Source organism: Calonectris borealis, chromosome 7 (assembly GCF_964195595.1).
Source record: "Calonectris borealis chromosome 7, bCalBor7.hap1.2, whole genome shotgun sequence".
NCBI lineage: Eukaryota > Metazoa > Chordata > Aves > Procellariiformes > Procellariidae > Calonectris > Calonectris borealis.
In genome coordinates this window covers 24967581-24993185 of record NC_134318.1, presented here as the reverse complement: position 1 = coordinate 24993185, position 25605 = coordinate 24967581, and the positions used below count along the sequence as shown (strand labels likewise).

Here is a 25605-nt window from a genome sequence, read left to right as displayed (position 1 = left end):
AATTGTGGAGACAGACTTGTAGAACTGCTTTTTGTCAAGAAATTTGTGGTGTTCACTAAAGGCAGGAGGCTAGAAATGTAGCAGTTTTGTTTAATTCATTTGTTTTTCATCCCATCATTGTTTGGAGTGCTACAAAGAGGCACTGCAGAGACTAAGCACCAGTTCATGAAAAATTACATAAAACACCTGAGGTAGTCTAAACTTTATGCTTCTGCTAATTTTGAGGCTATGCTTTTAGTAGCAGCTGCTAACAGCTTCTCCAGGTCCTCGTTTAAACAAAATCAACTTGTCAGCATTTGCCTGTCAATGAATCTCTGATAACACCAGCAAGTAATTCAGTGCTTTAGGAGCTTTTGTCAGATCAGCGTCCATGAAATGGTAACTTTTTTGTTGTTTTGGCAGACTCTAAGCCACAGATTTCTTACTTTTCGTTCAGAACTCGGAGGTTATACCTCCTAAAGTATTTGCTTCTGAATGCAGTCCCTCATGAAGCCACAGGGCTAAATTTTGCTTGCAGGCAGATTTCCATGGAAGCCAACACAATCACATACAATTGCATTTAAGGACAGGTTTTGGCACACGGTAGTTAACACAGAAGTCAGTCAGGACAGCTTGAATAATATAGTAGCTAATACAGACATTTTATTTATCACACAGGCAATTTGTTCCAATTCAATTCACAAATTAAATCACCTTCCAAGCTGGGATAAGACATTCTAACAAAAAGGTATGTGTGTTCCTAACATAATGACATAGTGTCCTCTTTCTGCTTTAGTCCTTAGTGTACATACCTTTGAACCACAGCTTTGGAAAGCAAAGCTGTCAGGTATGAAAAAATATTTCCATGATCTAAAATTTTAAAACTGGTACATTCTCATATCGGTATTCTCTGCGATTCCAGTTTGCTAGTTTGTTATCCAAGTACCTGATGTTCTGCAGTGTCTCAGTTCTGAAAGCATTTTGGGGGTTTTGTCCATCACTGTGTCTATCACATGAGCGTGTCCAAATCATCTGCAATTAGTCTTACTATTACATGGACTCATGTTTCAGTGTCTTTAGTTAATGCAAGAATAATTGACAGCAACCTAGAGAAAAATATGTCAAAAGAAAGATAAAGTAAAAGGTAGTTTTGAAATTCTCTGCCCGCAGTTTTAATTTAATTCACTCTTGTTCATGTGGTAATAAATTAATTCCTTTTCAGTCATTTGAATGTTGACATTAAAAAAAAAAAATACTGTTTAGTGACTCACTGCATCTGGAACCCAGTTTTTTATTTAAACAATAACATTTTTTTAACTAATAGAGTTTACAAAATCTGAAAAATCGTATGTTAAAAAGATGTGAGAAGTGTTATTGTGCTTTCCTCTAGCAATAAGATCTCTGTCAGTAAAGTTAAAAACAAAACCAAAATTGATATTTTGATTCCCCATGTGGGCTGGAAGAAAAAGAGTAAAGTGAAATAACGTTACATAAAAAGGGAACTGAGAGTCATCAGCCTATTCCAACTGTAGTAAACAGGACCCTCAAGTGCTGTTTTACTGTAGATGATATTTTATTGAACTACAAAACCAAAATACTGATGAAGAGCATCAATCTTTATAAAGGAACAGAATGAGCTGTGGAACAACGCTGCCTCGATTTCGAAAGCTGTGGCATATTAGAAAAAAAAGCAAGGGGGGGGGGAAGAAGGAAGGGTAGAGAAGATATCTACCAGGACACTCGTTTTCTCTCAAGACAGCATGACTTCAGTACTTTATAGGCATCTTCCCTTCTCCCCATCTACAAGAGCAGAGCAGCCTCAACACTGTGGGGTTAGTTAGCCTCTCTGCAACAATTAAAGGTGCTAGTCAAAAAACATTAGCCCTGGCTGGGAGCTGTGTTTGGCGAGACACCTACTCCTTGAGGTACAGGACAGATCTAAAGAGGAGAGACTCAGCGAATGTAGTTATTCAGACCAAGAGCTATTAATATAGTCAAAACCGCAGGTAGTTGCACACTCCCATCAAGCTATAAAACAGCACAAAGTATCACGCTTGTGACTAAACCAGGCACCATATCCTTGAATTCTACATAGAAGTTACTCAAATGGTCTGAATTATGAGGAAGAATGTGAGACTAAAACTGCATAAAACCAGTGCACAGCACAGAGCTTTTAATCTCTAGGAAAGGGAGAACAAATGGAATGATGAACATTAAAATATACGTGTAATATCAAGGCTTACCAGGTAACCATAAAAGTGACTTGAGAGACAAAACACAAATTAGAAGAATGAAAGGCAGTGAGACAGAGGTAGATATCAATACTTCTAAAGGCATTCAAAAGAGCTATCAAAAGTAGACAGCATTTGATGCAAAATATAATCTTTAATATAGCATTCTTGGCTAGATTGAAATACCCCATGATTAAAGAGCCCTCTTTTTTCCCCCGACTTCATCTTGTTTGCTGGAGAAGTTAGGGAGTCTATAACCATACCAGTTAGTGTCCATCTTACTTTTTGTCTGTGGAGCATTAACCTATAAACAAAATATTTTCCCTAGTGGCTATAACATTAAAGCAATGCAGAGATGAGAAAGGTCATTTTACACAGGATTTTGAACCATTTTTTCTAAAGTAAAAATGAAATTTCAATAGTCTTTGGGAACAAAGTATTATAAATGTGTTTAAGTCAAGCAGAACATTTCATTTCTGTAAATCACAAATAATAAGCAAACATGCCTTGCATATATCTACATATATCTTGTACTGGAACGTAGATTTCTATGTCCCAGAACACTGAAATGTTTAAGTTATGAAGTAGTTAATATTTTGGCAATATCTGTATAACAGAAGTTTCCACTTTCATCAGTTCTGTTTCTTGCATTAACAAACAGGAGTCACTCCTTAAATGAAATTCAACTTCAGGGTTTTTCTTTGAAAAGCTGTCATGAGAGTTGAAGAGACTGACTCTACTTGCTATTTCATTTTTTATTACTCATTTGCATCACTAGAGTCTGACTATGTTTATGAAGTTTAATTTACAAGGAAGAGAAAACTTTCTTTGTGTGAGATTGTCCAAGAGATTTCCTGCTGGGAACTTGGTGCCCCAGCTTTACTTAAGCAGTGTCTGCAGGAGCAAGCACTTCACCAGGCCTTTTTTCATAAGCCAGAAGTTTAACAGTCAGTATTAGTGATGAGAGTATCTGTCTAATCATCTTAACATTATTAATAGACACCAGAGGAAATAAATGCCATGTAGCATTTCACACATTGATATCATATGCTTAAAAAGATGACATAAATTAAGCTCAAAGCATTTTCTCCAGAATTTGTTTCAAAATGTTTGAAATCCTTGTTTGATAAACAAGGATTGTTCAAATTTATTATTTGGATAATATGTTTTAGCTGGCTAAACCACTTGGAAAGACAGACATCCAGAGCATCTTGCACACAGACTTTCCACAAAGCAATCACTTCCCTAATTTCAGAATTATTCCTCGAACCACTGAAAGCAAACAAACCAAGACTGTTTCTCAGTGGCTGTAGAGTGCTTAGTGCTCCAAAAGCTGCGTACCAGGTGATTTGCACTTCATAAGGGGACAGCTTAAAGAGGTGATTGGAAAGTAGGCTCTTTCTCCTGACCTTCCATCACAGTTAAGGAAAGACAGAAACACTTTAACGAGAGAGAAGCTGGAATGTGTCTGAGTGAAGCGTTTCCTGGGATGTTCCTGTTGGTTTTTCCTAAGAGGAATGCGTCATATTTAAGTACCCACATAAGCCTTACATTTAACGATACGAGATCAGGGCTAGTGAGATTCCTCCCCGTCAAGAGAGAAATAAGTGACTTTTTCAAATACCCGTGAGCACAGAGATGTCTATGTGAAACCACTTCCCTCAGGAATTCAGTCGTTGCCTTTACTTCAACACCTAGCTCTGCTCAAACATAAGATTGCTCCAAAGCCACTTTTCAAAGACTTCCCTATTACAGAAGCAATGTGCTCCTTCTGTGGGGACCAAAAGCATGGGCTTTTTCATCTTTTCTCCAAATATCTCTTCCTCATCAACATCTTAAATCCTGAATACAAATATACAGATAAAATGTGTCCAGATTGGCATGGGTCATAAAGCCAGCGTTTCTCGTGGGAGAAAGGGAGGATGTCGACCTGTGCAGCAGCATCTCAGCTGTCACTGAAACCTATCTGTTCCCACAGATGATCACAAAGCTTTCTTCCAACAAGGAAGCGCTTGGGTCTGTTACAACTATTTCAGAGGAGGAGGTTGTGACCTCATGTGTGTGGAGCAGTGTCTGAGACCTCCAAACACCTCTTGCATTTAGAATCAAGTCCCAGTTCCACTGAAGTCAGTGACATGGTCTGAATAATTCATCAAAAACGTGAAAAGTAACGTGAGTAAGTGCAGGTAACTTCATTCCACTTACAGCTGGGCAATAGGGAGCTCAGAGGCTTTGCAGAAATTACAAGCCAGCGAGTTTATCTGTTTCTCAGCTGACTGCTACGCAGTACCCATGGCCTGGCTCTGGATGACAACACTGTATCATCCCGGAGGGTTGCAGAGAGAGAGGATCCAGTGCTGTCTAGTTTGCTAGGAATATCTAGTAGTAAGAAAGCAGTACTGAAAAGAAGTTGTGTAGTGATAACATCTCTCTTGCCCTCATCACCTTGCAAAGCCTCAGCTCAGATGAAACCCACTGACAACATGGTGTCTTAAAAAATTTTCAGTTGCTTTGTAAGATACCCTATTAAGTCACAGCAGTTAAATGTCAGCAGTCTTATCAGTTTAACATCTATGTTAAATGTTTCAATTAAAAAAAAAAAAGCAACATATTTTCCCTGCCTGTTGTGTATTATGAAAATGCACACAAATAAGTCTGAGACTCACCAAACACTAAGTGACATTTTATAAAAGGTCAATTTTGTAGCAGCAAAGCACAAGATCAGTATAGTAAATGCACTACTGCTTTTTTTCTGTACAGTGGAAGCTAGCAAATTAGGCTGTTCTCATGATAAAAATGCTATGTTTTTTAAAAAAAAAATAGTGCTTCTGTGATGTAATTGTGGATTATGGAATGTTTGATACAGATGAAAGCTCTGTTAACACCTGTTGTTCCAAATTGTTTACTGTGCTGGTTTTGGCTGGGATAAAGTTAATATTCCTTCTTTCTAGCCAGGCTAGGAGCAAGGGGAGGAGTTCATTGCAATGTTAAACCCTGTGGTCTGGTCCAAAGGGACCAGGGGTAGAGGTTGTAATGGATATACCTTTAAATTGTTGTAACCCATGATTTGAGTTGCATATTTTAGGAATTACTATAGCAGGAGCCACCTGAACCAATGGAGGAGAAGCCTTACAAGAAGCAGTGCAAGTGCAGCAGGGACCCGACCTGAGCTGGCGTTGGTGCCCAGTAACTCCATACAACACACCACCTCTGCTGACCTGAGTGACCACCATAGCAGATGGAGCCCAAAGTCATGGACTAAATGCGGCCCTGCTTTCCTGGCGATGGCTGAACACCTGCCTGCCGATGGGAAGGAGTGAATGAATTCTTTGCTTTGCTTTGTTTGCGTGCGCGGCTTTTTACCTATTAAACTGTCTTTATCCCAACCCACGAGTTTTCTCACTTTTACCCTTCTGATTCTCTCCCCCGTCCCACTGGGGGGGAGTGAGTGAGCGGCTGTGGGGGGCTCAGTTGCCGGCTGGGGTTAAACCACAACATGCACTCTCACCCCTACAATGCCTTCGCCTCTAATGCCCCATAGTCAATAACTCGTAGATTTCTGGAATGGAAATATTTGCTCAAGCAATTTGCAGATTGCAGTTAATCAGAGTCAGCTTCAATGGCCTCACCGATCATTTCAAGCTATAGTGTTTCATTTTGTAATCTGGTCCTAAAGCTTTCTGGTGTCTTCTACCTTCCAGGTCTCATTAATACTGGAAGGGATAACAGTTTTTATCTGATTGGATTCCTTTTTTCTAGGTACTTTTGCCTCCCATGTTAATATTAATTTTTTTTCTTTCCAATACTATCTTAAAACCCAAACCAAAATAAGCAATATGGGATAGATATAGTATACACATTTCCCTGTAGAGTAAGACATCGCACACATCCCCTTAGAGTAAGTCAAATAAAACTTTTAAAACCGGTTTCTGCCGAAGTTCAAACAGTGTTATCATGTTCCTGTTGTATGCGGAACAGCTTAGAAAGTGGTAAGGACAGCAATTTGAAACACACCTACTTCTATAAGTTCCTTGTTTAGGTACTTGTGTAGGAGCTGCCTGTCTCTCTGGGAGTCATGAATGTTGCGTTCCTCTCAAGATCAGTACTAACCTCCATGTTGGCATCCACATGCAGATGTGTCTGGCTAACACCAAGCAATTAAGCTTCCAAAGTTCAAGTTTTTAATGAGGTAATTCAATATAAACACAATTTCTGCGATTTTTTCACCAATCATTTTCTCCCGAACACAAACCTGGATATCATAAATGTACAAGCAAGGAAAAAGCCTATTTGTATAGCAGCAAATACTGTGATTCTGTTTTCTTCAGAAAATAAAACCATACCATTCTACTGCCAGCTACTTTTAAGGCAATTCACTCCTGTCAAACACTGTCAAGTACTCACTCATGTCAGATTCCTTCCATGTTTCTATACTTCGAGCAATTGAATCCACAGGAACTGCTGGACCTATGAGATTTCATGGGGACATATTGCTAGCCAAGAACCTCTCAGCTGGCTCATCTGACTACACCCAAAGTTTTAAAGGTCACCGAGGGGAAGGATTAGTGTTTGGAGTTTTGCACAGAACCTGTGCAATCATTTTTATTGTTGCTTTGAGACATTAACACATATCAGAGCAGAGATACTATTTACGGGCTATTGACCACAGATGACAAGGAAAGAACACCTAAATCTTCCTTGATTAGTCATGCACACAGAAGCATAGCTAGATAGCTTTCTCCAAACATACAGAGTCAGGATTATCTACTTTATGAGGTCTCCAAGATGATGAAGCATACCTGCTCATAAGGTACAATACTTTAAGGAGATCTAATAGATATGCTGTTTAATGTACTGAGGTATTTTATCTACACATGCTGCCTCTCCTTTATCCACAGGGGTTTTTTTAGCCAGAATTTTTTATTTTCTTCAATCTGACATGACACAGCACTGATGCATCACATTAGCAATTCATCTATGATTAAAAGGACTCCTTTTTAAAAGCAAAACACACTTTAAACAGTTGGAAATGAACTGAAAGAGGTGCAAGCTCATTTTATGCAATTCTTCTAGTTCTTTTAATGAACTGAAAAGATGGGTTAAACTCCAAAAAAACTTGTCTTTGTTCCCAGATAAGAGTTTGGGAACTCATCTTTCAGCAGCAATTTGAGAGCACATGGATGCTTCAATGCACAGCAGGAAAGGTACTATTTGGCATTTTGATGTTATAAAATAAGCCAAAGCTTGCTTCTCAGAAGATTCCTTATTCTTATAGATAATTCAAAAATAAAACGATGTTATAGCACTTACACGAAAGGCATCCTAAGTCCCTATAGCAGAACACTGGTTTTGTTTAGTGTCAACGTCTCTGGGGAAAAAAAAAAAGAAAGTCTGACATCAATACAAAGATCTATAAACATTAAATCCAGCAACTTTGGAAACAAACTCTTCTTTAACAAATCTGATCTCATACTTTTTTTTAAGCTTTGGAGGACCTCTAGTTCTGCCTAATGCATTTTTCAATGGAAATATCCTTTATCTTCATTAAAAGAGAAAAGTATATAAACTCCTATGAAATGTTCGTGTGCAGCAATGGATGAACAGGTTACAGCAGACATCACTGCATATAGACCAATACTTCACCTCAGAATCCCAACCCGAGAAACAAAATCCTATATGACAGGGTATATGCTGATTGCTTGTGTGCATAGGTAGCGGTGTCACTGTAGCAGGAAAAAAAGATGTGGAGGACCAAGACTTTGCCAAGAGAATGTAGTCCCGCAAGGCCCCGTTCTGAACTCTTTATGAAGCTTGGCTAAATGGGGTGAAAAGGGGGTTAGTTTAAAACAAGGTAAAACATTCCCCCCCCGCACGCCCCAGCTGAAGCGCTCAGCGTCGCGACTCGCGATCCCGAGCGGTGTCTCAGCGCCATCTCCTGGGGACTTCGCTGCCCTGCGCGAGACACTCGCGTCAACGGGCTTGTGGAGACCCAGGTAGGCATGTTTTATTAAAGTATTTTTATTTTTCTTCTCTCACAGCACTAATCAAGTTTCAAGAACGCTCAAGTACTTGCATTATCTACAGAAAGCTATCCTACCGCTGAGAAATCACCCCAAAAATATTCTGCTCCCTTTTCTTGCTTTCTTAGCTCCAGAAACACCCTCACTTCATGAACTGTCCGATCAACCAGTGCCACTGTTCCTCGTTTTCTTTTGCCAAAGAGAAAAGCTTGATCTATATGAAGTAGTGTCCTCATATTTTCCTTCCAGAAACCTTCATTATGTCTGTAATTGGAGTGCCATGAGGATGGAGGAGAAAAAGCGTTCACCCCAAATGAGCTGAAGTTAAGCAAGGAATAGTCTTTTCAAGGTGAGGTTTAACTATTGTAACCGTTGGGGCAGCTTGATACAAGTATAGCATGGGCTATTTTCTAAGAATTTTCACTCACAGCGTGGCAATGGTGTTGCTGTACAAGGCACTTTGCAGAATTTGGGTGTTACACCAGAAATAGAACCGTCTCATACTATGGAAGAGTTTCCTTCCTTGTGTGGGAAAACAAAACACTAAAGAAGTGAGGCCAAGTCTTAAAAGTCTGTTATTAAAGTTATAAGGATCTAAGCTTGTTTCCTTGGGAAAAGGAAACTTCTTTTTAAGTATCAGAATTTTTCAGTGCATAGAAGAGATTGATACTGAACTAGGTTGTCCTATTTCAGATAGTTTCAGAAACTAGATTTACTCAAAGGAGGGGGGAGGGGGAAGCAAAATGGGAGACTTTCCTTTGTGGGATTTGAGTTTTCTTAGGATATCAGCACTGCATAACCCAATTTCCCATACAGAAGCTCTTATTCCCCTCTTCAGCCAACGACGCACAGTGATACATGCATCACACAACATCGTTGGGATACAGCCAAGAAAGTTCTGAAGAGAACAAGGAAAATTTAAGTATTACCAGATGTCTTCTCCATGTCAAAATATAGACCAAATTTCCATGAAATGGTGCTTATCTTAGTCTTTGCTAAGTAAAAAATTGAGCTTGCCTCCATAAATGGACTAAAACTATTCTCTTTGCTCTGCAAGCAAATTGAACCTTACACTAGGTAAGAATAAAATAAAGAGGAGGCATAGTCATGCTCAACTTTTAATTAGCTACAGTACTTATCAGGAAGAGTCGGAAGGCAAAAGGGAAATGATGTCTTAAAACACCTTTTTGCTTCGTTCTCCAGAGGAGCTGAAAGAGAGGACAATACCGAGCTAGCCTCAGTCTCGACCAGGAAAAAAAAAAGTATTTCCCGTTACTACCAAAGAACTGGAAGTGAATGTCTTTATATGTGATAGTATCAAAAATATTAAAAAACCTGCTTTCTTGGTTTATCTTTTTTTCCCTTCATATCACACCCATGTTCTTCCTGCTCAGGAAATAATTTATAATCCTGACATAGACAAAGGAGGTACACAAAGTAGGACCCATTTTCTAGGCTACCAACATATAGGTTCAAACTCCAAGAGCTGTAGAAAGTACAGAAATCACAATCCCTTGACCAAAGCAAAGGGAGCATGCTTTGTTCCCATATGTATTAAATATCTGTAACCATGGAGTTTGGTAACTAAGTCTACACCTATGAAGGAAGTTAATTCAGTGCAGTTCTTGCAACTGCAAAGGCTACCCTAGGGACAAAAAACTAGAATAAGTGAAATAGACAAAATTTTTGGGCATGTATATATAGCTACTCTAATGCTTAGATTATATTGAAAACAACCATTCAAATGACTTCCAGAAAAAACAGGTTTTCATATAGCCTCCAGATAGCTCAGCAACACTATTAAAATTTTAGTTAATACAAGAACTTAGAAAAATTGGCAATACAGTTAGAAGTACAGTAGCATTCCTGAGTGTCATAGTGGCTTGACTAAGTAGAAAGATTCTACTTCCTAGTTAGTTGCACAGACTGGTAAACTGTAATTTACCAGAGTAATTGAAATAAACTGTTAAATGTTTTGTCACTTGTTATTTGCCCACGAAATCAGAAAGAAGCGTAAGTTATTTGAAACTTTGAAATTTTGTATTTGATAGGAGAAGAACAAACTATCAACCAGCAATTTCAGAGACGTCAAACGGATGAAGATATTTCTATTACTTTCCACACATTTGAATCAATAAAGAAATCATACATGCAAAAACCAAGTAATTCAGCATCCTTCCAATCCTGCCTTTACCTTGCAAATGTTTTTTGGTTAAATAAGAACTATAAGGCCATTTGATGATTTAATGATAAGCAATCAAACTGTCATTCAAGGCAACACGATGGCATATGAATTTCACTGCAGGCAAGTGTGAGGTTATACACAATGGAAGGAACAATCCAGCTAAACAGGCACATGGCTGAATGGGTTCTAAAATTAACTGAAACTTTTTAGAAAAAACAAATTAAGGGTCAAGATGAACAGCTGACTGAGAACATCTGCTAAAAATGGGAAAAAAAACCTAGACAAAATGTTGAGAAAGACAAAGAATAAACATTCCAAGTACTGTCCCATTGTTTAAGACTGTTATATGACTTCACCTTGTATATTTATTGTCTTTAGCTATAAGACTTCTGTAAAATGAGCAACTTGCACCTACATGAGGTAAGAATCTTCACTGCTGTGCTCTTCTATAGCCCTGAAAGAGATCAGTCCAGATATCTGGACCACAGATAGCAGAAAGCAGAAGATCTGGGGAAGGGCAAAGGGGCTTAAAGTATAAAATCCTACCTGTGAAGAGATATTAAGTGACATTGTGTTTATTTTTATTTAGAATTACCTGAGCATCACCTGGATTTTACATTTTTCTATCAGAATGAAAAGAGGGAAGAAAGAAGATGGCAATACCAGGCATGAGCTAATGAAAAGGAAATCTAAGTTCTCATTCACACAAACAGAAGATGAAGACGGGAAGTTGAAACAATGGAAGAGCTGAATGATTTGTGAATCGGGCTCACTTTACCACTTTCAAGTTAGAAAGAACAAAACGTCAATCTTGCTTTGTTAAGGACAAGATATGGAAGAGTATAGGGGTACAACTGTGTTTTACAGTCAGGAAACTAGAGAAGCAACTTAGTATGAGAATCTGATCTTACAAGTCAGGATCTACAGAACTAAACTATGCATTATCCTTATGAAAAGGCATTTCATGCTCAGACACCTACCGGAGAACAGTAGAGAAAACCATAGCAGAGTTTGTTGCCACTAACTCACAGCATTGTTGTCCACATTTAAGCTATAGTCACATAAAAATTAAAGGAAAAACTACTACTACTAAAGAAATGACTAATGACCATTTTCACATTGATTTGCATTTTAAAGGTTATTTGTTATTAAAGTTAAATTGCAACAGGCATTTAAAGTCACTTTTTTTCTTTCAAGAAAAACAATTTTAATCTCATGTTTGTGTCAGAGTCAATCTGATTTTTTTTTCTTCAATCAAACAAAAGACAATACAGAGCAGCGGTCCAAGAAAACAAACAAACAAAACAACACTTAACTGTTAAATCATGGAATTTCTGAAAGCCAGTAAGGTTGCAGTTGTACTATCAAAAATGAGTAGCACTTATCTGGCTGTATGAGCAAACTATTGCTACCTCTACAGACCAGCTGTTTGTTGCTGATGAACCAGCATGGCTTGGAGGAAGGGGAAAAATCTCAGACTGGATGTTGACAGAGAACTTCTGAAAAATGTTTGTGGTTAGGCCAATACCAAACCCCAAAAGGCAATCTTGTAAACAAGATACTCTTCCTATGGTGCTAAACACTATGGATGTGCAAAACAGATTGATAAGGAACTCTTTGAACAGAAAGATATCATAAAATCATAGATATGATGGGTGAAACAGACCAAAATGCAGTAATAATCAAAACAATCCAATAGTCCAAGTAAAAACAATGTTGCAGGGTTGGTACTAATTCAAGAAAATAAAAATAAGAAAGTTACATGAGCAAGAAGTTAGAGTAAATGATCACTTAACTGGGATTGTTTTGCTTCATCCATGTCAAGAGTAGGTCATTGTCAAAGTAATTTCAGCTCTTTCTGAAAGATGACCAGTGCTGTTCTTCAAACAATGCAAAATCCTATGAAATACAGTCACTGCTTGTGACTTAAGTAAATGCTACTTTGATGAAACCAAAAGTGTTTTAAATGTTTACTCAGTCACTGATTATAAGCTGAAACCTTAATGTATAAAAAGTAGCTGTTCTAGTTGAGCAGAACTGGATGGTTAGAATAAAACGTCAAATGTCTGTCCCAGAGTGGGTCACTTCTAATAGCAGATTACAATTATTTATGGATATTACAATCCCCAAGGAAAAAATATTATGCTTATAAATTACTTAATTTAGAAGAGTAAATGGAAGACAATTAAAACCACACAAGTGATGAAAAACATATTTCTCCACATAGTGCCAATTCCTTAATTTTGTCCCTTCACAGAATTTTTTTTCTTAATCTTTTTAAAGAATTTAAGGATATACAAGTTTCGACGTGTACTCATTTTACAGTAAGTATACTGGCCACCTGAAAAAAAAGCAACTTAAGTCATTCCGCACAGGCATAGTTCTTACTGCACAATGGGTCAATTATGAACACTTCCAAAGACACCATTCCTAAAAAAAAAAATATTCAGACACAAGCTTTCTTGAACAGTATTTCAGCTTTAATGGAGTCAGAACTGGAAACCATCAGAACAATTCTATACATCTATATACAGACTTCGGAGCATAACTAAGTATCTATTACTTCCTGTATACAATCAGCTGAAATCATACAATGGAAATATGCCCTAACCAGGAAATACAAACATGCTTTTGCAAGATTATTTAGCTGTTTTTGATCGTAGCCGTCGCTTGATGATTAGATGATCACTTTCCTTTTCTTTTTGTTCTATAAAGATCTGAAAAAGATGGTATTTCAAGAGTTACTCAGCATTTCTTCAGTGACAAATGACATGCACTTCTAGACCCATGTAACCAGCAACATGGAAATTTCTATTTTCTATTTCTATTCTCCCTTTATGCTGCACTTAAATGAACACCAATGACTGGAAAAACAAATTAAGACTCAATTGCTGTAGTAGAGGAAAAAGTAATCCTCCACATACCACAGCTAAGATATCGATGAATCCAAATTTAAAAATATCTCTGTGATTGCTGTATCACCTATACAGTAAGACATGTTTTTTTTTTCCCAGAAGCTGTTTTCAGAATAAAATTTGCGTATTATCTTTTAGTCAGAGGTCTCCAGGATAGAGAGACCATTTTAGTGCATCATAATAAGCAACAAATACTGGCAACATACAAAATTCCATTTTTGCTGAAACAAATATCAAAGTCCAAAGAAAAATGTGATATGAAAGCAGCTCTCACTTGTAATCTCTAATACTCATTTTGTGAAACAGGAAGTGTTCAGAAAACATTTTTAGCTTAAATTCCTTTAGCTTTCTCTGATTTTCCCAGGATTCAGTCTTCCACTTTTCATTTCACTTCCAAGCTTCTTAGCTTCTTTTGCTCTGCATTTCTGTCATTTTCTTCATGCTCCTATGGACAGCATTTTGATTTCTGCCACATCCATTCATACAATTTACAGAAAATTCAATAGGATATCTCAGTATGGGTAAACACTCACCATAGTGAAGGGAAAAAAGAATCAAACAGAATGAAGAGATATACTTCCAACCGAGTAAGAGTACGCTCAGCACTATAGTTACTGTCTAAACCATAAAGTTGGATTTCAGAAACAATACATCGAGCCCTGGCCTATAAGACACTGTAGGCTGGCTTAGACAGGGCAACACAATTTAAGCAAACCCAGAAGGCTATCTAAACTGTACTTTGGAAAAGCATGGATGTATCCACATCCTAAAGCAACCCAAGTATCAGCTGGGCATAAATGGAGTTGGAAATTACCTTAGGTGCTCACTTGCCCTGCAAAGTTAGTTGAACATGCAGACCTTTATCATGCTATTTCAATCATGCTATTCCAAATCTATGGATCCCTTAATGGTCTCTATTTCTATTCTTCCTTTACGCTACACTTAAATGAACACCAACTACTGGAAAAACAAATTAAGACTCAATTGCTGTAGTAGAGGAAAAAGTAATCCTCCACATACCACAGTTAAGATATCTTTAAATTTGGATTCATAGATATCTCTGTGATTGCTGTATCATCTATACAGTAAGTCAACAGTCAAACACAGAAGAGACAGGTGAGAAAACGGAGGAAATGAAGTAAAACAGCAGAAAGAAAAGACCAGAAGGAATGGTTAGGTAGAATCAAGAAATAAGTCAGTACTTTCAAACCTCTTCTGCAACTTGATCAAATCTTCAGGTTTGTTCCATCTCCCTAGTAGTTTATTTTAAGCCAAGATTACAGAAATACCTTACAGTGGACAGAACAGTAACCTGTAATCACTTACCGAAGAAGCAGGGATATCTAGAGGGCAAGAAATGTCAGCTGAATACAGCTTTCTCTTAGCTCCTTTTGGCTTGAGCTCATTTTCTTTGACACTTTCTGGTTCTGCAGACTTGGGAGAGCTTATTGTTGCAATCAGCTTCTTTGCTAGAAGAAAAATTTTATCGCAAATCAATGTCTTACTGGTTTTGTGAGCCTCTAAATTAATGAATAAAGCGAGCTTTATTAAAAACAGTTCAAAAGTGAAACAGATGTAGTCTGAAGTTTAAACATAAAAGTTCAGAAGTGGTATTTGACTACCACAGTTTTGTATAGCTGGAAACAGTTTTCTATAGCTTCAGATGCAAAAGCTTAAAGTACACATTTAAATAGCACATTAAAAATCAATTAGGATTCGGATTTCAGTCGGATTTGAAGTTAAACACTTCAACAAGAGTTGAACAATAGGCTTAAATTTTTTGTGCTGACAGAAGCACAGGATAGTGTCAATTTTCTCTATATACTTGTATAGTTTTATCAAACTAGTACTAGATCTGTAAAGAGATGAGTGTATGCATATTATGAGCTAGAAGGAAAGAGGAATTCCAGACAATACTAAGTTATGCAAAAGAGGAAAAAAAATACAGGACATGGCAATAAAGATTACAAACTAGAACTCATTTGCTCAAATTAAGTATTTTCAGGGTGAAATTTTGAGTAGTCTGAATTTGGCTTCCATTGGTAATGATATGTTGTCCTCATGGAACCAATCTGACAAACCTGGAAAAATTTAAAAATCCCATTATCACCATCTAGACTGTCTTACAGCAGATAAATAAGATATACTCTGTAGCAAGTCAAGTTTTCAAGTTGATACAAAGATCTTCATTTTAACTGTCCACATTGAATAATGACTGACCTTGTTTTAACCAACCAAGTAATAATGTCTTTTAGAATTTAACACTGGTGATTCCTTGTGCCCTCTGCTAATTTTAATCTTTTTTTTTTAAAAAACATAGTAACTCAGAGATCATGTCTTATTGTAGGAAAGAATAGAAATATATTCTTCAATGGAATGTCCTAGCAGTTAATCTTCCCAAGGCTATGGTTAAACTTAATGAAATCCATTAATTGCTTCATAGTCAGTTTACTGAAGTCTTCCAAATATTTTCATGAGACACTGGCTTTCGGATTCTGTAGAACTAATCTTCCCCTCCCACATACGTACATCAAAAATTATTAATACAGTTTCCACAGAAACAAAGCAGGGGGGAACGAGGAAGAGGGATTGCCTATAGAACAAGGTAAGATTTGGAGTTTGGATTCAGCTCTCAATTTTTTTTTTTAGAGCAGTAAAGCAAGTTTCTGAAATTGCCTTTAACTCTTTTGCTGTAAGCAAGAAAAAAGTAACTCAGACATTTTGAGCTTAACAGTTACCATTGCTTTTATGATAAATTTGTATGCACATATTCCACACTGCCTCCTTTCATTCCACCTGGTTTACCTTCCACACTTAACCTAAACTTTGGTCCTTGCAATCAAGACTTTTCTACTCTGCAAGATTCAATATAGCAGGCCCCATTTCAGACTCCATTATTTCATAAGCAAAAGAACAACTTAATGCAGCAAACATGTCCTTTAACATATACATTAATAGATTGCAGTAGAAAAAAAGACATTCTAGAATGCCCAGAGAACATTGAATAAGCCTTATTTATTCTGTACAAACCTTTAGAGTGAATAATAGTAGGAGAACTTTGAAAGAAATCTCCAATTTTTTGTAGTGTTCCATCTTTCTTTTTAGCTGACTTTTTACCTGAAGTAGATTCTTGCTTTCTTGAGGGGCGTTCTTTTCTAAATGATTGTGTAGTAGACATCTGTACAGAAATACAAGATCATTGTTTAAGTTGAAAATTGACTTATCTTCCAGTTTAATTCCATTTTATTTGGCTTCAATGTTATTTTCAAGCTGACATTTTGAGCTTTGCTACTGACACCTCTGTTCATTATACTAACGATACTACAATAGCAAGCAACGTAGACAATCTCATTTTATACCCAGAAGAAAAAAAAATGTCGAAGTTTCAGAGAATACATTTAAGGGCATGAGTAATATAGGAAACAAATAGTTTCTTTAAAAAAAAAAAGTAGATTCAAAGTTGTAGGGTATTTCACTAGACAAACTGTTCTAGTTATAAATAAAACAGGAGGAAACTGATGGGGAAAATAAATCTACTACCCAGCTTCTGAACCTGCCCAGGTTACTACTAAGGCCTAAAATCATCTTTTTATAATTGTCAAGCATATAGATGACATGAACCTTAGTTTTACTTCAAAGGCATTGCCTATAACATCACATATACTAGTAGTATATTCAAACTAGTCTTCATAACTATTCAATATGCAACATCCTTCCCTTTGAATCATTGTACACTGCAGCTAGTACACATTCTTGGCAAATACAGACTTGCTGTCTTTGGTTAGCTTACAGAGTTTAGCAGGAAGACAACGTAAGTGTTTAAGAATCCTATTCAACTACATAGATAAGGATAAGATACTGCTGCATAAGAATGTTTGCTCCTTTCACAAGTCCACCTTTACAGAAAAGGCCAAACTAACTTCAGAAATAGAACAAAACCAAACCATTTCCTTGTTGCTTGTAGAAGGTGAATTAATCATAGCAGGTTTTGCGTTTTTCTTGTTCTCACTTTTCACAAAATCCTAAGAAAATAAATATGACAAATTTTAATTAGGATTCTTCTGGAAAGAACAGCAATTATTTATATTACAGAAACAGCCTCTGTTTAAATGCTATGACTAACAGTAGGAAGGCATTGGCTACTACTGGATAGAGGTAACTATTCAAATTAAACGCTAAACAAACTTGTGGAAGGGAACTAGAAATACCTGTAGTCAAACCATTCTGACATTTACTATTTTCTTCTCTCCATTATTTCCTATACTTTTGGCTTTAAGGTATTTGACAAGCAAACACACAAATTGAAATTAACTCAGTAAATCTAAATGTAAATTCAGATTTCCAGTGCCAACTATAAAAACAGGTTGGTAGCATAGTACCATTGTTAAGCTGTCATCAAAAGACATCTTCTATCTTGTGAAGTGGTACCAAGAGATTTCAGATAACTGATATTGAATGATAACAGTGTTAGAAAAGGGAAAGAGGATTTTGTTCTTTCTTTAATTAGAAGGGAGTCTCTGCAAAACATTTTGGTTTGTTTGTTTCTAAAAGATCAAGGGTTTTTTTGTTTTTGGTTTTTTTTTAAATTTGAGATGAGCAGTACATGGTTATTTTAGCACCACAGGTTTCCCCTCAGTCCTTAGTTTTAGTGCTGACAATGTGCTTTTGAGTTTTAGGAAATTTGAAAAACAAATTGTGACTTGTGACAGTTAAAGTCAGTGAATCATTTTATAATCTATTTCTGTTTGGCATACGTAACATGAAAATAATATTTAAGAGTAACATTCAGGTGAATATAAGAGCAATAAGATACTTTTAAATTTAGTTCCATGTTATTGAAAAGTTACTTAGCTAAATGTTATCCCATAAGGGTATGAACATGGACTACTACACTATGAAAGGATTTAAATGGATTGGTAAAACAGTCTTCTCTAAAAACATGGATAACTATGTTAGATAAAACATATTCATCTGTAGATAAGGTTCGGTACTTTTTCAGTGCCTTCAGAAGGGTGGTTATTTTTACACCTACTTTTCCAGAAGCCTGAGAGAATACTACTTTTGAAGAAAATTGGTTCAAGACAAGAAGCTTAAATCAACTCTGGACACTTCCAGAATGAAGTGTTGAATTCCAGAGGAATTAACTTACACAGCTTTTAACGGTTACTTTTGCAATCCAGGTTTAACAAAATGAGTTTATTGAAGTACTGTTGAACACTAATCACTGAAGTGATTATTTCCCTTAACTATTTTACTAAGAGATTAAAAAAATTATCACTTGGGAATGCTTGAATGAGAAATGCTAGAGAAGCATCAGATATTTCACTCTCCAACTGAGACAAGCTCACTCACTGAAAGAGATCACTTACCACCTAGCCAAATCATCCACAGATCATCTACCTTATACTCACCTGCCAGCTTCAAAAGTCCTTAGAAGTATAGAGATTCATAAGACCCCAAGTAGGGTCTTATGAGTATGTACGTACCACCACAATGTGGTCTTAGGGTTTCATAGCCTAAGTGTCTTAGAGATAGCTGTGTTGGTGCTAATGCTGATAAAAAGCATAGGAAAAGAACATGCAGTTCAGGTAGGAGCAGTGAAGATTTTTTACTACCTTGAACTGCTGTGGAACCTTAGTCTCACATGTAAACACCACAGCACATTAAGAAGGCTGGAGCGTATAACTTAGCACAACTGAAGGAATTAAAGAGGAATTAAGGTCTACAGAAAACAGGGAGGTTCAGGTGCTGGTGCAATTAGTTTGGTATAGTCCCTCTAAGTACAAAAAGATCAAAGAAAACACAGGCTGGAGAAAGTCAAAGGAAGTAGTCTTGAAACTCTGAAATTGATGAAGTCCAGGGGCTTAACTTGTAATTGCCTATTAGAAGAGATTATAATTGATACCCATGATTGCCTAAACCAAAAGAAGCAATTCTATAGAACTGGTCTGTAATCCCACAGATCAGAGCTGGAGACAGGAGCAAATGGTACCAGCAGGGAGAGGGAAACGTAAAAGATAAAGAGAGAGAGCAAATCTGGATAAATTGAAGTCTATGACCTTATTCAACACAGGCCAGAGATCCACCACTTGGTGGTGGGGGCAGAGGGGAAGAGGTTTAAATATACCCTATATATATACTTAGGATCTCAGTGAGAATTGGAAGATAAAGATAGGATTTTAACAAATGATCAGAGTGATACATTGAAAAACTGCACAACATATTTTGTCGGTTGGTCTAGGTCATACCTCATCCATCTCTTCACTCTTCCTTTTCTTTCTTGGCTTGAGCATTTTAACTGTAACTGGTAAGGTGCTGCCCTGGTGCTTCACCTCCATCTTATTGGGTTGCAGAGGTGTGAACTGGATTTCCATCTCTGGTTTTGGGAACCGACTAGTTTTTCCATTTTCTGTGGACACTTCAGAAGAGTCAAGGACAATTTCTGAATGGTCCTGCAAGCATATGGAAATTTTAAGACAACAAGTTTTAAAATAACTGTGACTTAAAAAACTATAACACATATCCCTCTCCAGCGGATTGCAAAGTAAGCATTCCATTTTCCAGCTCTTAGCTTTTGGAACACTTATAATAGAAGTGAAGAAATCTACTTCAACTATTTTTTCTAAAACTTTTCTGTTAAATTTTAAAAAGTTAACATTTCTTTCTATCTATGATCACAGAACTTAGTTTTCCTTGCTGAACTCAGCCTGATACTTTGTTTCCAAGTCATTTTCCTCAAGGGCAGAGACAGCTAGTCATGGTTTTCACAGCTAGCAGTAGTAGAATTGACATGATTTTCTTCATCTTAAGTCTGCTGCTCCCTAGGAACTAGGCAGTAATAGGAGCTTTTGGGAGAAAAGTATAATCGTTCTCTAGCTTATTTTTAGGGAGCTTTCCCTTCCTCTTCTACACTAGAGAAGTTAATTGTTTAAGTAACAAGGTCCAACTGGCAAGCTACAAGCCAAATTCAACCTATGAGGGACTTCTACATCACTATGTTCTCTGGAGGAAGAGCAGGCATTCAGGCAGCACCATTGCCCGCAAGCTGAAGATCTTGTCTTGTACCTGCTTACAGCCAAACCGCAAGAACTGCGCAGTGAGGGTGGGATGGAAAGGTCAGTTTGCACAACTCTTCTTCCCCAGCAGCACTTACCTTCCACCATCCACCTAACCCTGTTTTTCTAACAGACAATTCCAATGATTTTTCTTAGCAAAACTAGCAAGAAAGTCAGAGCTGTGGTCTCCCCAGCTCCTGCATCTCTGTGGCAGCAGTTCAGCTGCTGACTAGCATACAAAAATGAATTCAGCAGCTGTTTGAATGAAACGTGGAAGATGGGCTGCTGGTGGTGAGAAATGGCAGGTGGCTGCTACTACTGCTTCTAGTAGGGTCCCAAACAGACTAGCTGCTGTTGCTTCTTATGCTGGTTCACCCTGAAGGGTACCTTCCTCCTCTCAAAAAGAAAAATGATCAAAGTTCATAGAAAGCCAAGAGGCAGTCGCCTTCTTCAACAGACTCTGCTGGGATTTTGAGTGGGAATACCAGCACCACTGCATTCCCAAGAATGGAGTTGGCTAATAAAAATGTTTTTCTTTATAACTGCTACTTCATGAAAGAGTTAACAATCAAAAAGTTACATAGGAATGGTTAGTGTCATTAGCTAACAAAGGTACACGCAGGAACCCTGCAGTGGAAGAAAGCAAATCCAATTTGCCCTGCTATTGTTCATCCCCTTAAAAGGGTTTATATATTTCTTTTTCAGGTAACTTATCTAATAATCAGTCACTTCATAAGCATTGGTGAGAGGTAAGTTTTCAAGAGCACACAGTTGAAGTCAGATATAATTATTCATATGATTATGTCATACAGCTTTTATTTCTACCAAAAGCCACTAAATCAGGTGATCTGATCACCAAGAAAGGGATTTCCAGAATAAAACTTTAGAATTCTTCAGGCAACAGGATACATTTTCTTCCCTATTCTGCATTTAGCAAAATCCATAAAACTGCATAAAATTTTCAAATTTAAAGTTTTATACCAACCTCACTTAATGAAGAGGCACTGCTAGGACATTGAGATAATGAACAATTCTCTTTAACTTCATCATATGTTATTGGAATACTTTCTCCAGCTATAGGATTAGTCATCCTTTGTTTTTCCATAAACTGTAAATATTTAGAATGAGTAAAGATTATGCTAGACTGTAAACCTCAAAATATTTTGAGTTTTCTAAAGTTACAATATGAAAGCTCAAACACAGACAGCTAATGAACACCTGGGCTGAAAGACAACACAAGTTTAAGTCAGTAACATCTATTCACGACACGATCATAAGATGTGCCCTCTGCGTCTCACCAACAATCCATCTAGTTCAACATTCTGCCTCCAAGAGTGGCAAAGGAAGATGCTACTTAGGGATAACATGTGTGATCCTGGCCACCTCGTCATCTGTTCCCTCCATACCTTCCCAGCACTCTCAGTCGTTGCATTAGAGGCGTCAGAGGGTACACCTCTGCCTAATCCTCAGAGTATCCATTTATGAATACATTTATGGATTTCTACTACAAATTTTTCTAATCCCTGCTGACAGTACCTGTTTTCACCACCTCCAGAAGATCACTAGCTGCTTCATATAGGAATATGTTAACTGTTTAACTAATAAATCTCTTATTAGTTTCATCAAGTGCTGCCTAGTTCTTGCAGGATTTTAGGAAGGACAGTTCTGCCTTCTGTTTACCCATCACAACCATGACTTTGTAAGCCTCAGCCCCATAACCCTGCAGTGGCCTTAACTCTCTCCTAATCAGAGTACCAGCTTCTTAGCCTTTCCTCGCAAGGCAGGAGACACATATCGCCTTGATCACTTTAGTTTTTCTTCTTTATCTCCACTATGTCTTTCCTGAGAATTATTTGACTTCCCCCCAAAACTTTACCCCATTCACTTCAACACCACCATAACAGTTTCTCACATGATAATCCTGTTAGCAGCCTCTCCTTATTCATAACATCAAGTATTGTTGCTACTGGCTTGAGGTAAATACTTCAGCACCAACTCTTCACAACAATTCTTCTCTATAACTAATTTTATAGCAAAAATAACTAATTTTATGGTGCTCTTGTAGCTGCTATTACAAAGATGTATAAAGCAGTAACCCTTCTGAGAGCTATCCTGTCCTCCCTTATACATCACAAGCTTTATCTATATGGCACTAGCTGAATTGATGAAGTACCGAGAAACGAGCCAGTCTTATTTGGCAGTAGACAGGAAAGAGATGAAGAGATGCATTTTGGCATTCAGTCCAGTTCTGCAACAAGAGGAGAAACGCATCTTCTAGCAGCCAGGGGAGGGACTGCCAGGAAATCCATGTTCAGCCCTGTTCATTATTAATTAGCAATGGAGCCACATAGCATTAATTCAGTTTAGCAGGAGAACTACCTCATTAAATACTGTTCATGTAGCACACAAGGGTTCAGTCAGAATCAGGAATCTCAGTACAGTTGTAAGCCTTTTAATTTTTGTTCAGGAAATATGCAAAGTTGATCTTTTCTTTGTGTAAGCTTCGAATATATTTTTGTTTTGGTTTTCAGTGGGATTCAAGATACTGTTTTGTTCTTGTGAACCCCCATATGGGCTGGCAGCTCTCATTACACAATCATCTCTATTACCACACTATAGGTGATATCATGAAAGTTGTTTGAGCTAAAATCCCCTTAACACTAACATAACCAAACTGAGATGACACTACAAGTATTATGTCTTCAAACCTCTAGAACCTGCATTAGTTAACTAGTTTTTCCCTCAGGTATGTAAGTTCTATAATGTAGAGAGAGGTGGTATTCTATTAACTAAAGTACTTTTTTTTCCTAAGAGCGAGCATGAAAGAGGGAAAGAATGAACAAGAACTCAGAACTGAAGATACAGTTGAAGTATGAAGAACTACAAAAAGTAGATTCCCAATGTTGCTGAAATATATACTGAGAAAACAAAACACAAGTATTAACAACATATTATTACTACATACTTTCTATAAATATAACAAACATACCTCTTCGTTTACAGACTGATCGATTTTATCTTGTCCTTCTTTAGGTAAAGATACTTCTGCCAAAGACTGAAGACACTCATGGTTAATGCATTGTTTCAATTCCTTTATAAAGTCATCTTTCTCAGCCAGCTGTTTTCTTAGTTCTTCTATATCAGTTTCCTTATCCTAATAAACATAGCAAAAATTGCCACAAATTACAGGATTGGCAAAAGAAATTAACATATACACGAGCACCACTACGATTACTTGGTAGCACCAGTTTTAGAATTGCAGGCTAAAACAGTCAGCTATCCAACAAAAAGCCAATAGTTTCATGTATGAGTGGCCACTATTTAAAGTGAAGAAAAGTCATAAAACAGTCTGGGAAGATGTAATGCAAATTTTTTTATTTTACTCTACTTATGTAGAGTTATAAGAAGTTCACCTTCCTTTTGCTCATTAAGTCCTTGGTGCTGTGAAAAAGGCAGCAAATGTGATAGTTGTTTCAGATTTCCAGTCCAACTTTGCAATCAAAGGATCAAATAGAGTTGGGTGTTTACTTGAAATACTAAATATTTTGAAACTTCAGTTACTGTTATAAATTCAGTTTCAAAAAAACACAAATAAAGCTTTTTTTTAAAAATTAGCTGCAAATGGTTTCCATATGACAGTGTTTAAGAACAAAAAATAGAGCCAAAATGCAAAAAGCAAGTATGCTGTTTTGCATAATTAATGGATAACAAAAACACACACGGGGGGGGGGAGGGGAGGGAGAGAGAGATGACCTTTCCTGAATCCTTTAGTGCAGCCTGTTTCAGTTCCATTATTTCTTTGTCTTTTTGTGTGGTGTTAGAAGCCAAAGTCTTGAGCTGTAATTCCAAAGCTTCTACTAATTTATCTCTTTCTTCACGCCACTTTTGAAGATTGCTGTCCTTTTCTACCAGCTGTGCAGCAAGTCTTTCCTAAATGGGGAAAAAAAAAGGTTAGAATTGAACACCGCTTCTACACACTATCTGAACTGTTCTGATAGTTTGGTTTTGTACAGTTAGTACTATTTTACGGCCTTAGTAAACTTAAGAGCCTATGTAAATCTTAAAAAGCTCACATAGAACTAGTTTCACTACAAATATGCAAAAGCAAACCATGCTTCAGTTAGAAAACCTGTATCTATATTTATACTCTTTGTGAAGAGAATTTTTGGTAAGAACCACCACTCCTGTTTGCTCGCTTTGTGATTTTATTACTAACAAGTCTCAGTTAAGCAAAGTCACAGACAAAGTGAAAGTAATTCTAAGCTCCTAACACCCTCCTGTACTGATTGCAGGTCCAGAAAGTCATTGCTAACTACTTGTAGGTGCAAATATAGCTTTAGATTGTATAGATTCATATAATAATTTCATACGCTTAAGAAGTTACAAACTTGACACAGTCCAGTGAACAGGCAGATATCCACCTTGTTATTAACTATCAGTCACTCTACTTTGAAAGCGATATGGGAGCAAAACCACTAGAATTTTGACCAAGTATTTTTACTCTATATCCGGAAAGAAGCTTTTTTTTTTTTCAACTTCTGCTTGCCTTTTTCTTTTTCTTTTTTTTTTTTTTTTTTGAAAAGCCAAGCAACAAATCTTGTTTTTCAAAGTATGTTTTCTTAACTTCATTAAGTAGCAATTCATTTAAGTGTAGGTTACTTATTGGTATTTTACACACAGAAATGAAGTTTGAAGACTTCATAGTGAGGTGGTGGGGGTGATAGGATAGAAAGGAACAGACATGTTAACTTCCATTTCGTACTAAGTTTTTTGATTTTGTGACCCTCTTATTCTTCCCTTTCCATATTGAGAAGATCTCATCTAGTCTTTGCCATGTGATAAAGCGAGAGGACTTTGACAAAGGCCAGCTACCCTCAAGTGTCCCCACTGTTATCACTTGATATTTGCTCTATACTAAAGACTTACACTAAAGGACTCTGCTGAGACCTCCAGTCACTTACAATTTCTGCTTGTTGCTCTACATGACGTTCTCTATCCTCCGCAAATTTTCTCATTTCTCTGTTGCGATGGCTCTCAGCTTCTTTCACTTGACTTATGAGTCCCATTTTTTCCTCCAGCCACTTCTTTCTATCAGTTTGATACTTTGCCTCATTTTCCTATTTTAATGAAACCAGAAATAAAACCATAGGTTTTATTAAGCAAAAAAAAAAAAGTCTTAAAATCCAGATTACCATTAAATGGATTTGTTTCAAAAAGGTA

The 25605-nt window shown here is 37.0% G+C and overlaps 1 protein-coding gene across 1 annotated transcript in view; it reads right to left on the bottom strand.

Moving 5' to 3' along the window:
• Nucleotides 1–12873: 12873 nt before the first annotated feature.
• KIF20B (kinesin family member 20B) overlaps nt 12874–25605 on the bottom strand; it is a 43866-nt gene continuing 31134 nt past the window's right edge. The window contains exons 26-33 of the mRNA XM_075154676.1: nt 25347–25502; nt 24139–24315; nt 23375–23539; nt 19579–19782; nt 17275–17352; nt 16361–16508; nt 14657–14799; nt 12874–13132 (exon numbers count right to left, since the gene is read on the bottom strand). Coding sequence (XP_075010777.1) covers nt 13055–13132; nt 14657–14799; nt 16361–16508; nt 17275–17352; nt 19579–19782; nt 23375–23539; nt 24139–24315; nt 25347–25502 — 1149 coding nt within the window. The 3' untranslated portion in view covers nt 12874–13054. The remainder of the gene's footprint in view (nt 13133–14656; nt 14800–16360; nt 16509–17274; nt 17353–19578; nt 19783–23374; nt 23540–24138; nt 24316–25346; nt 25503–25605) is intronic.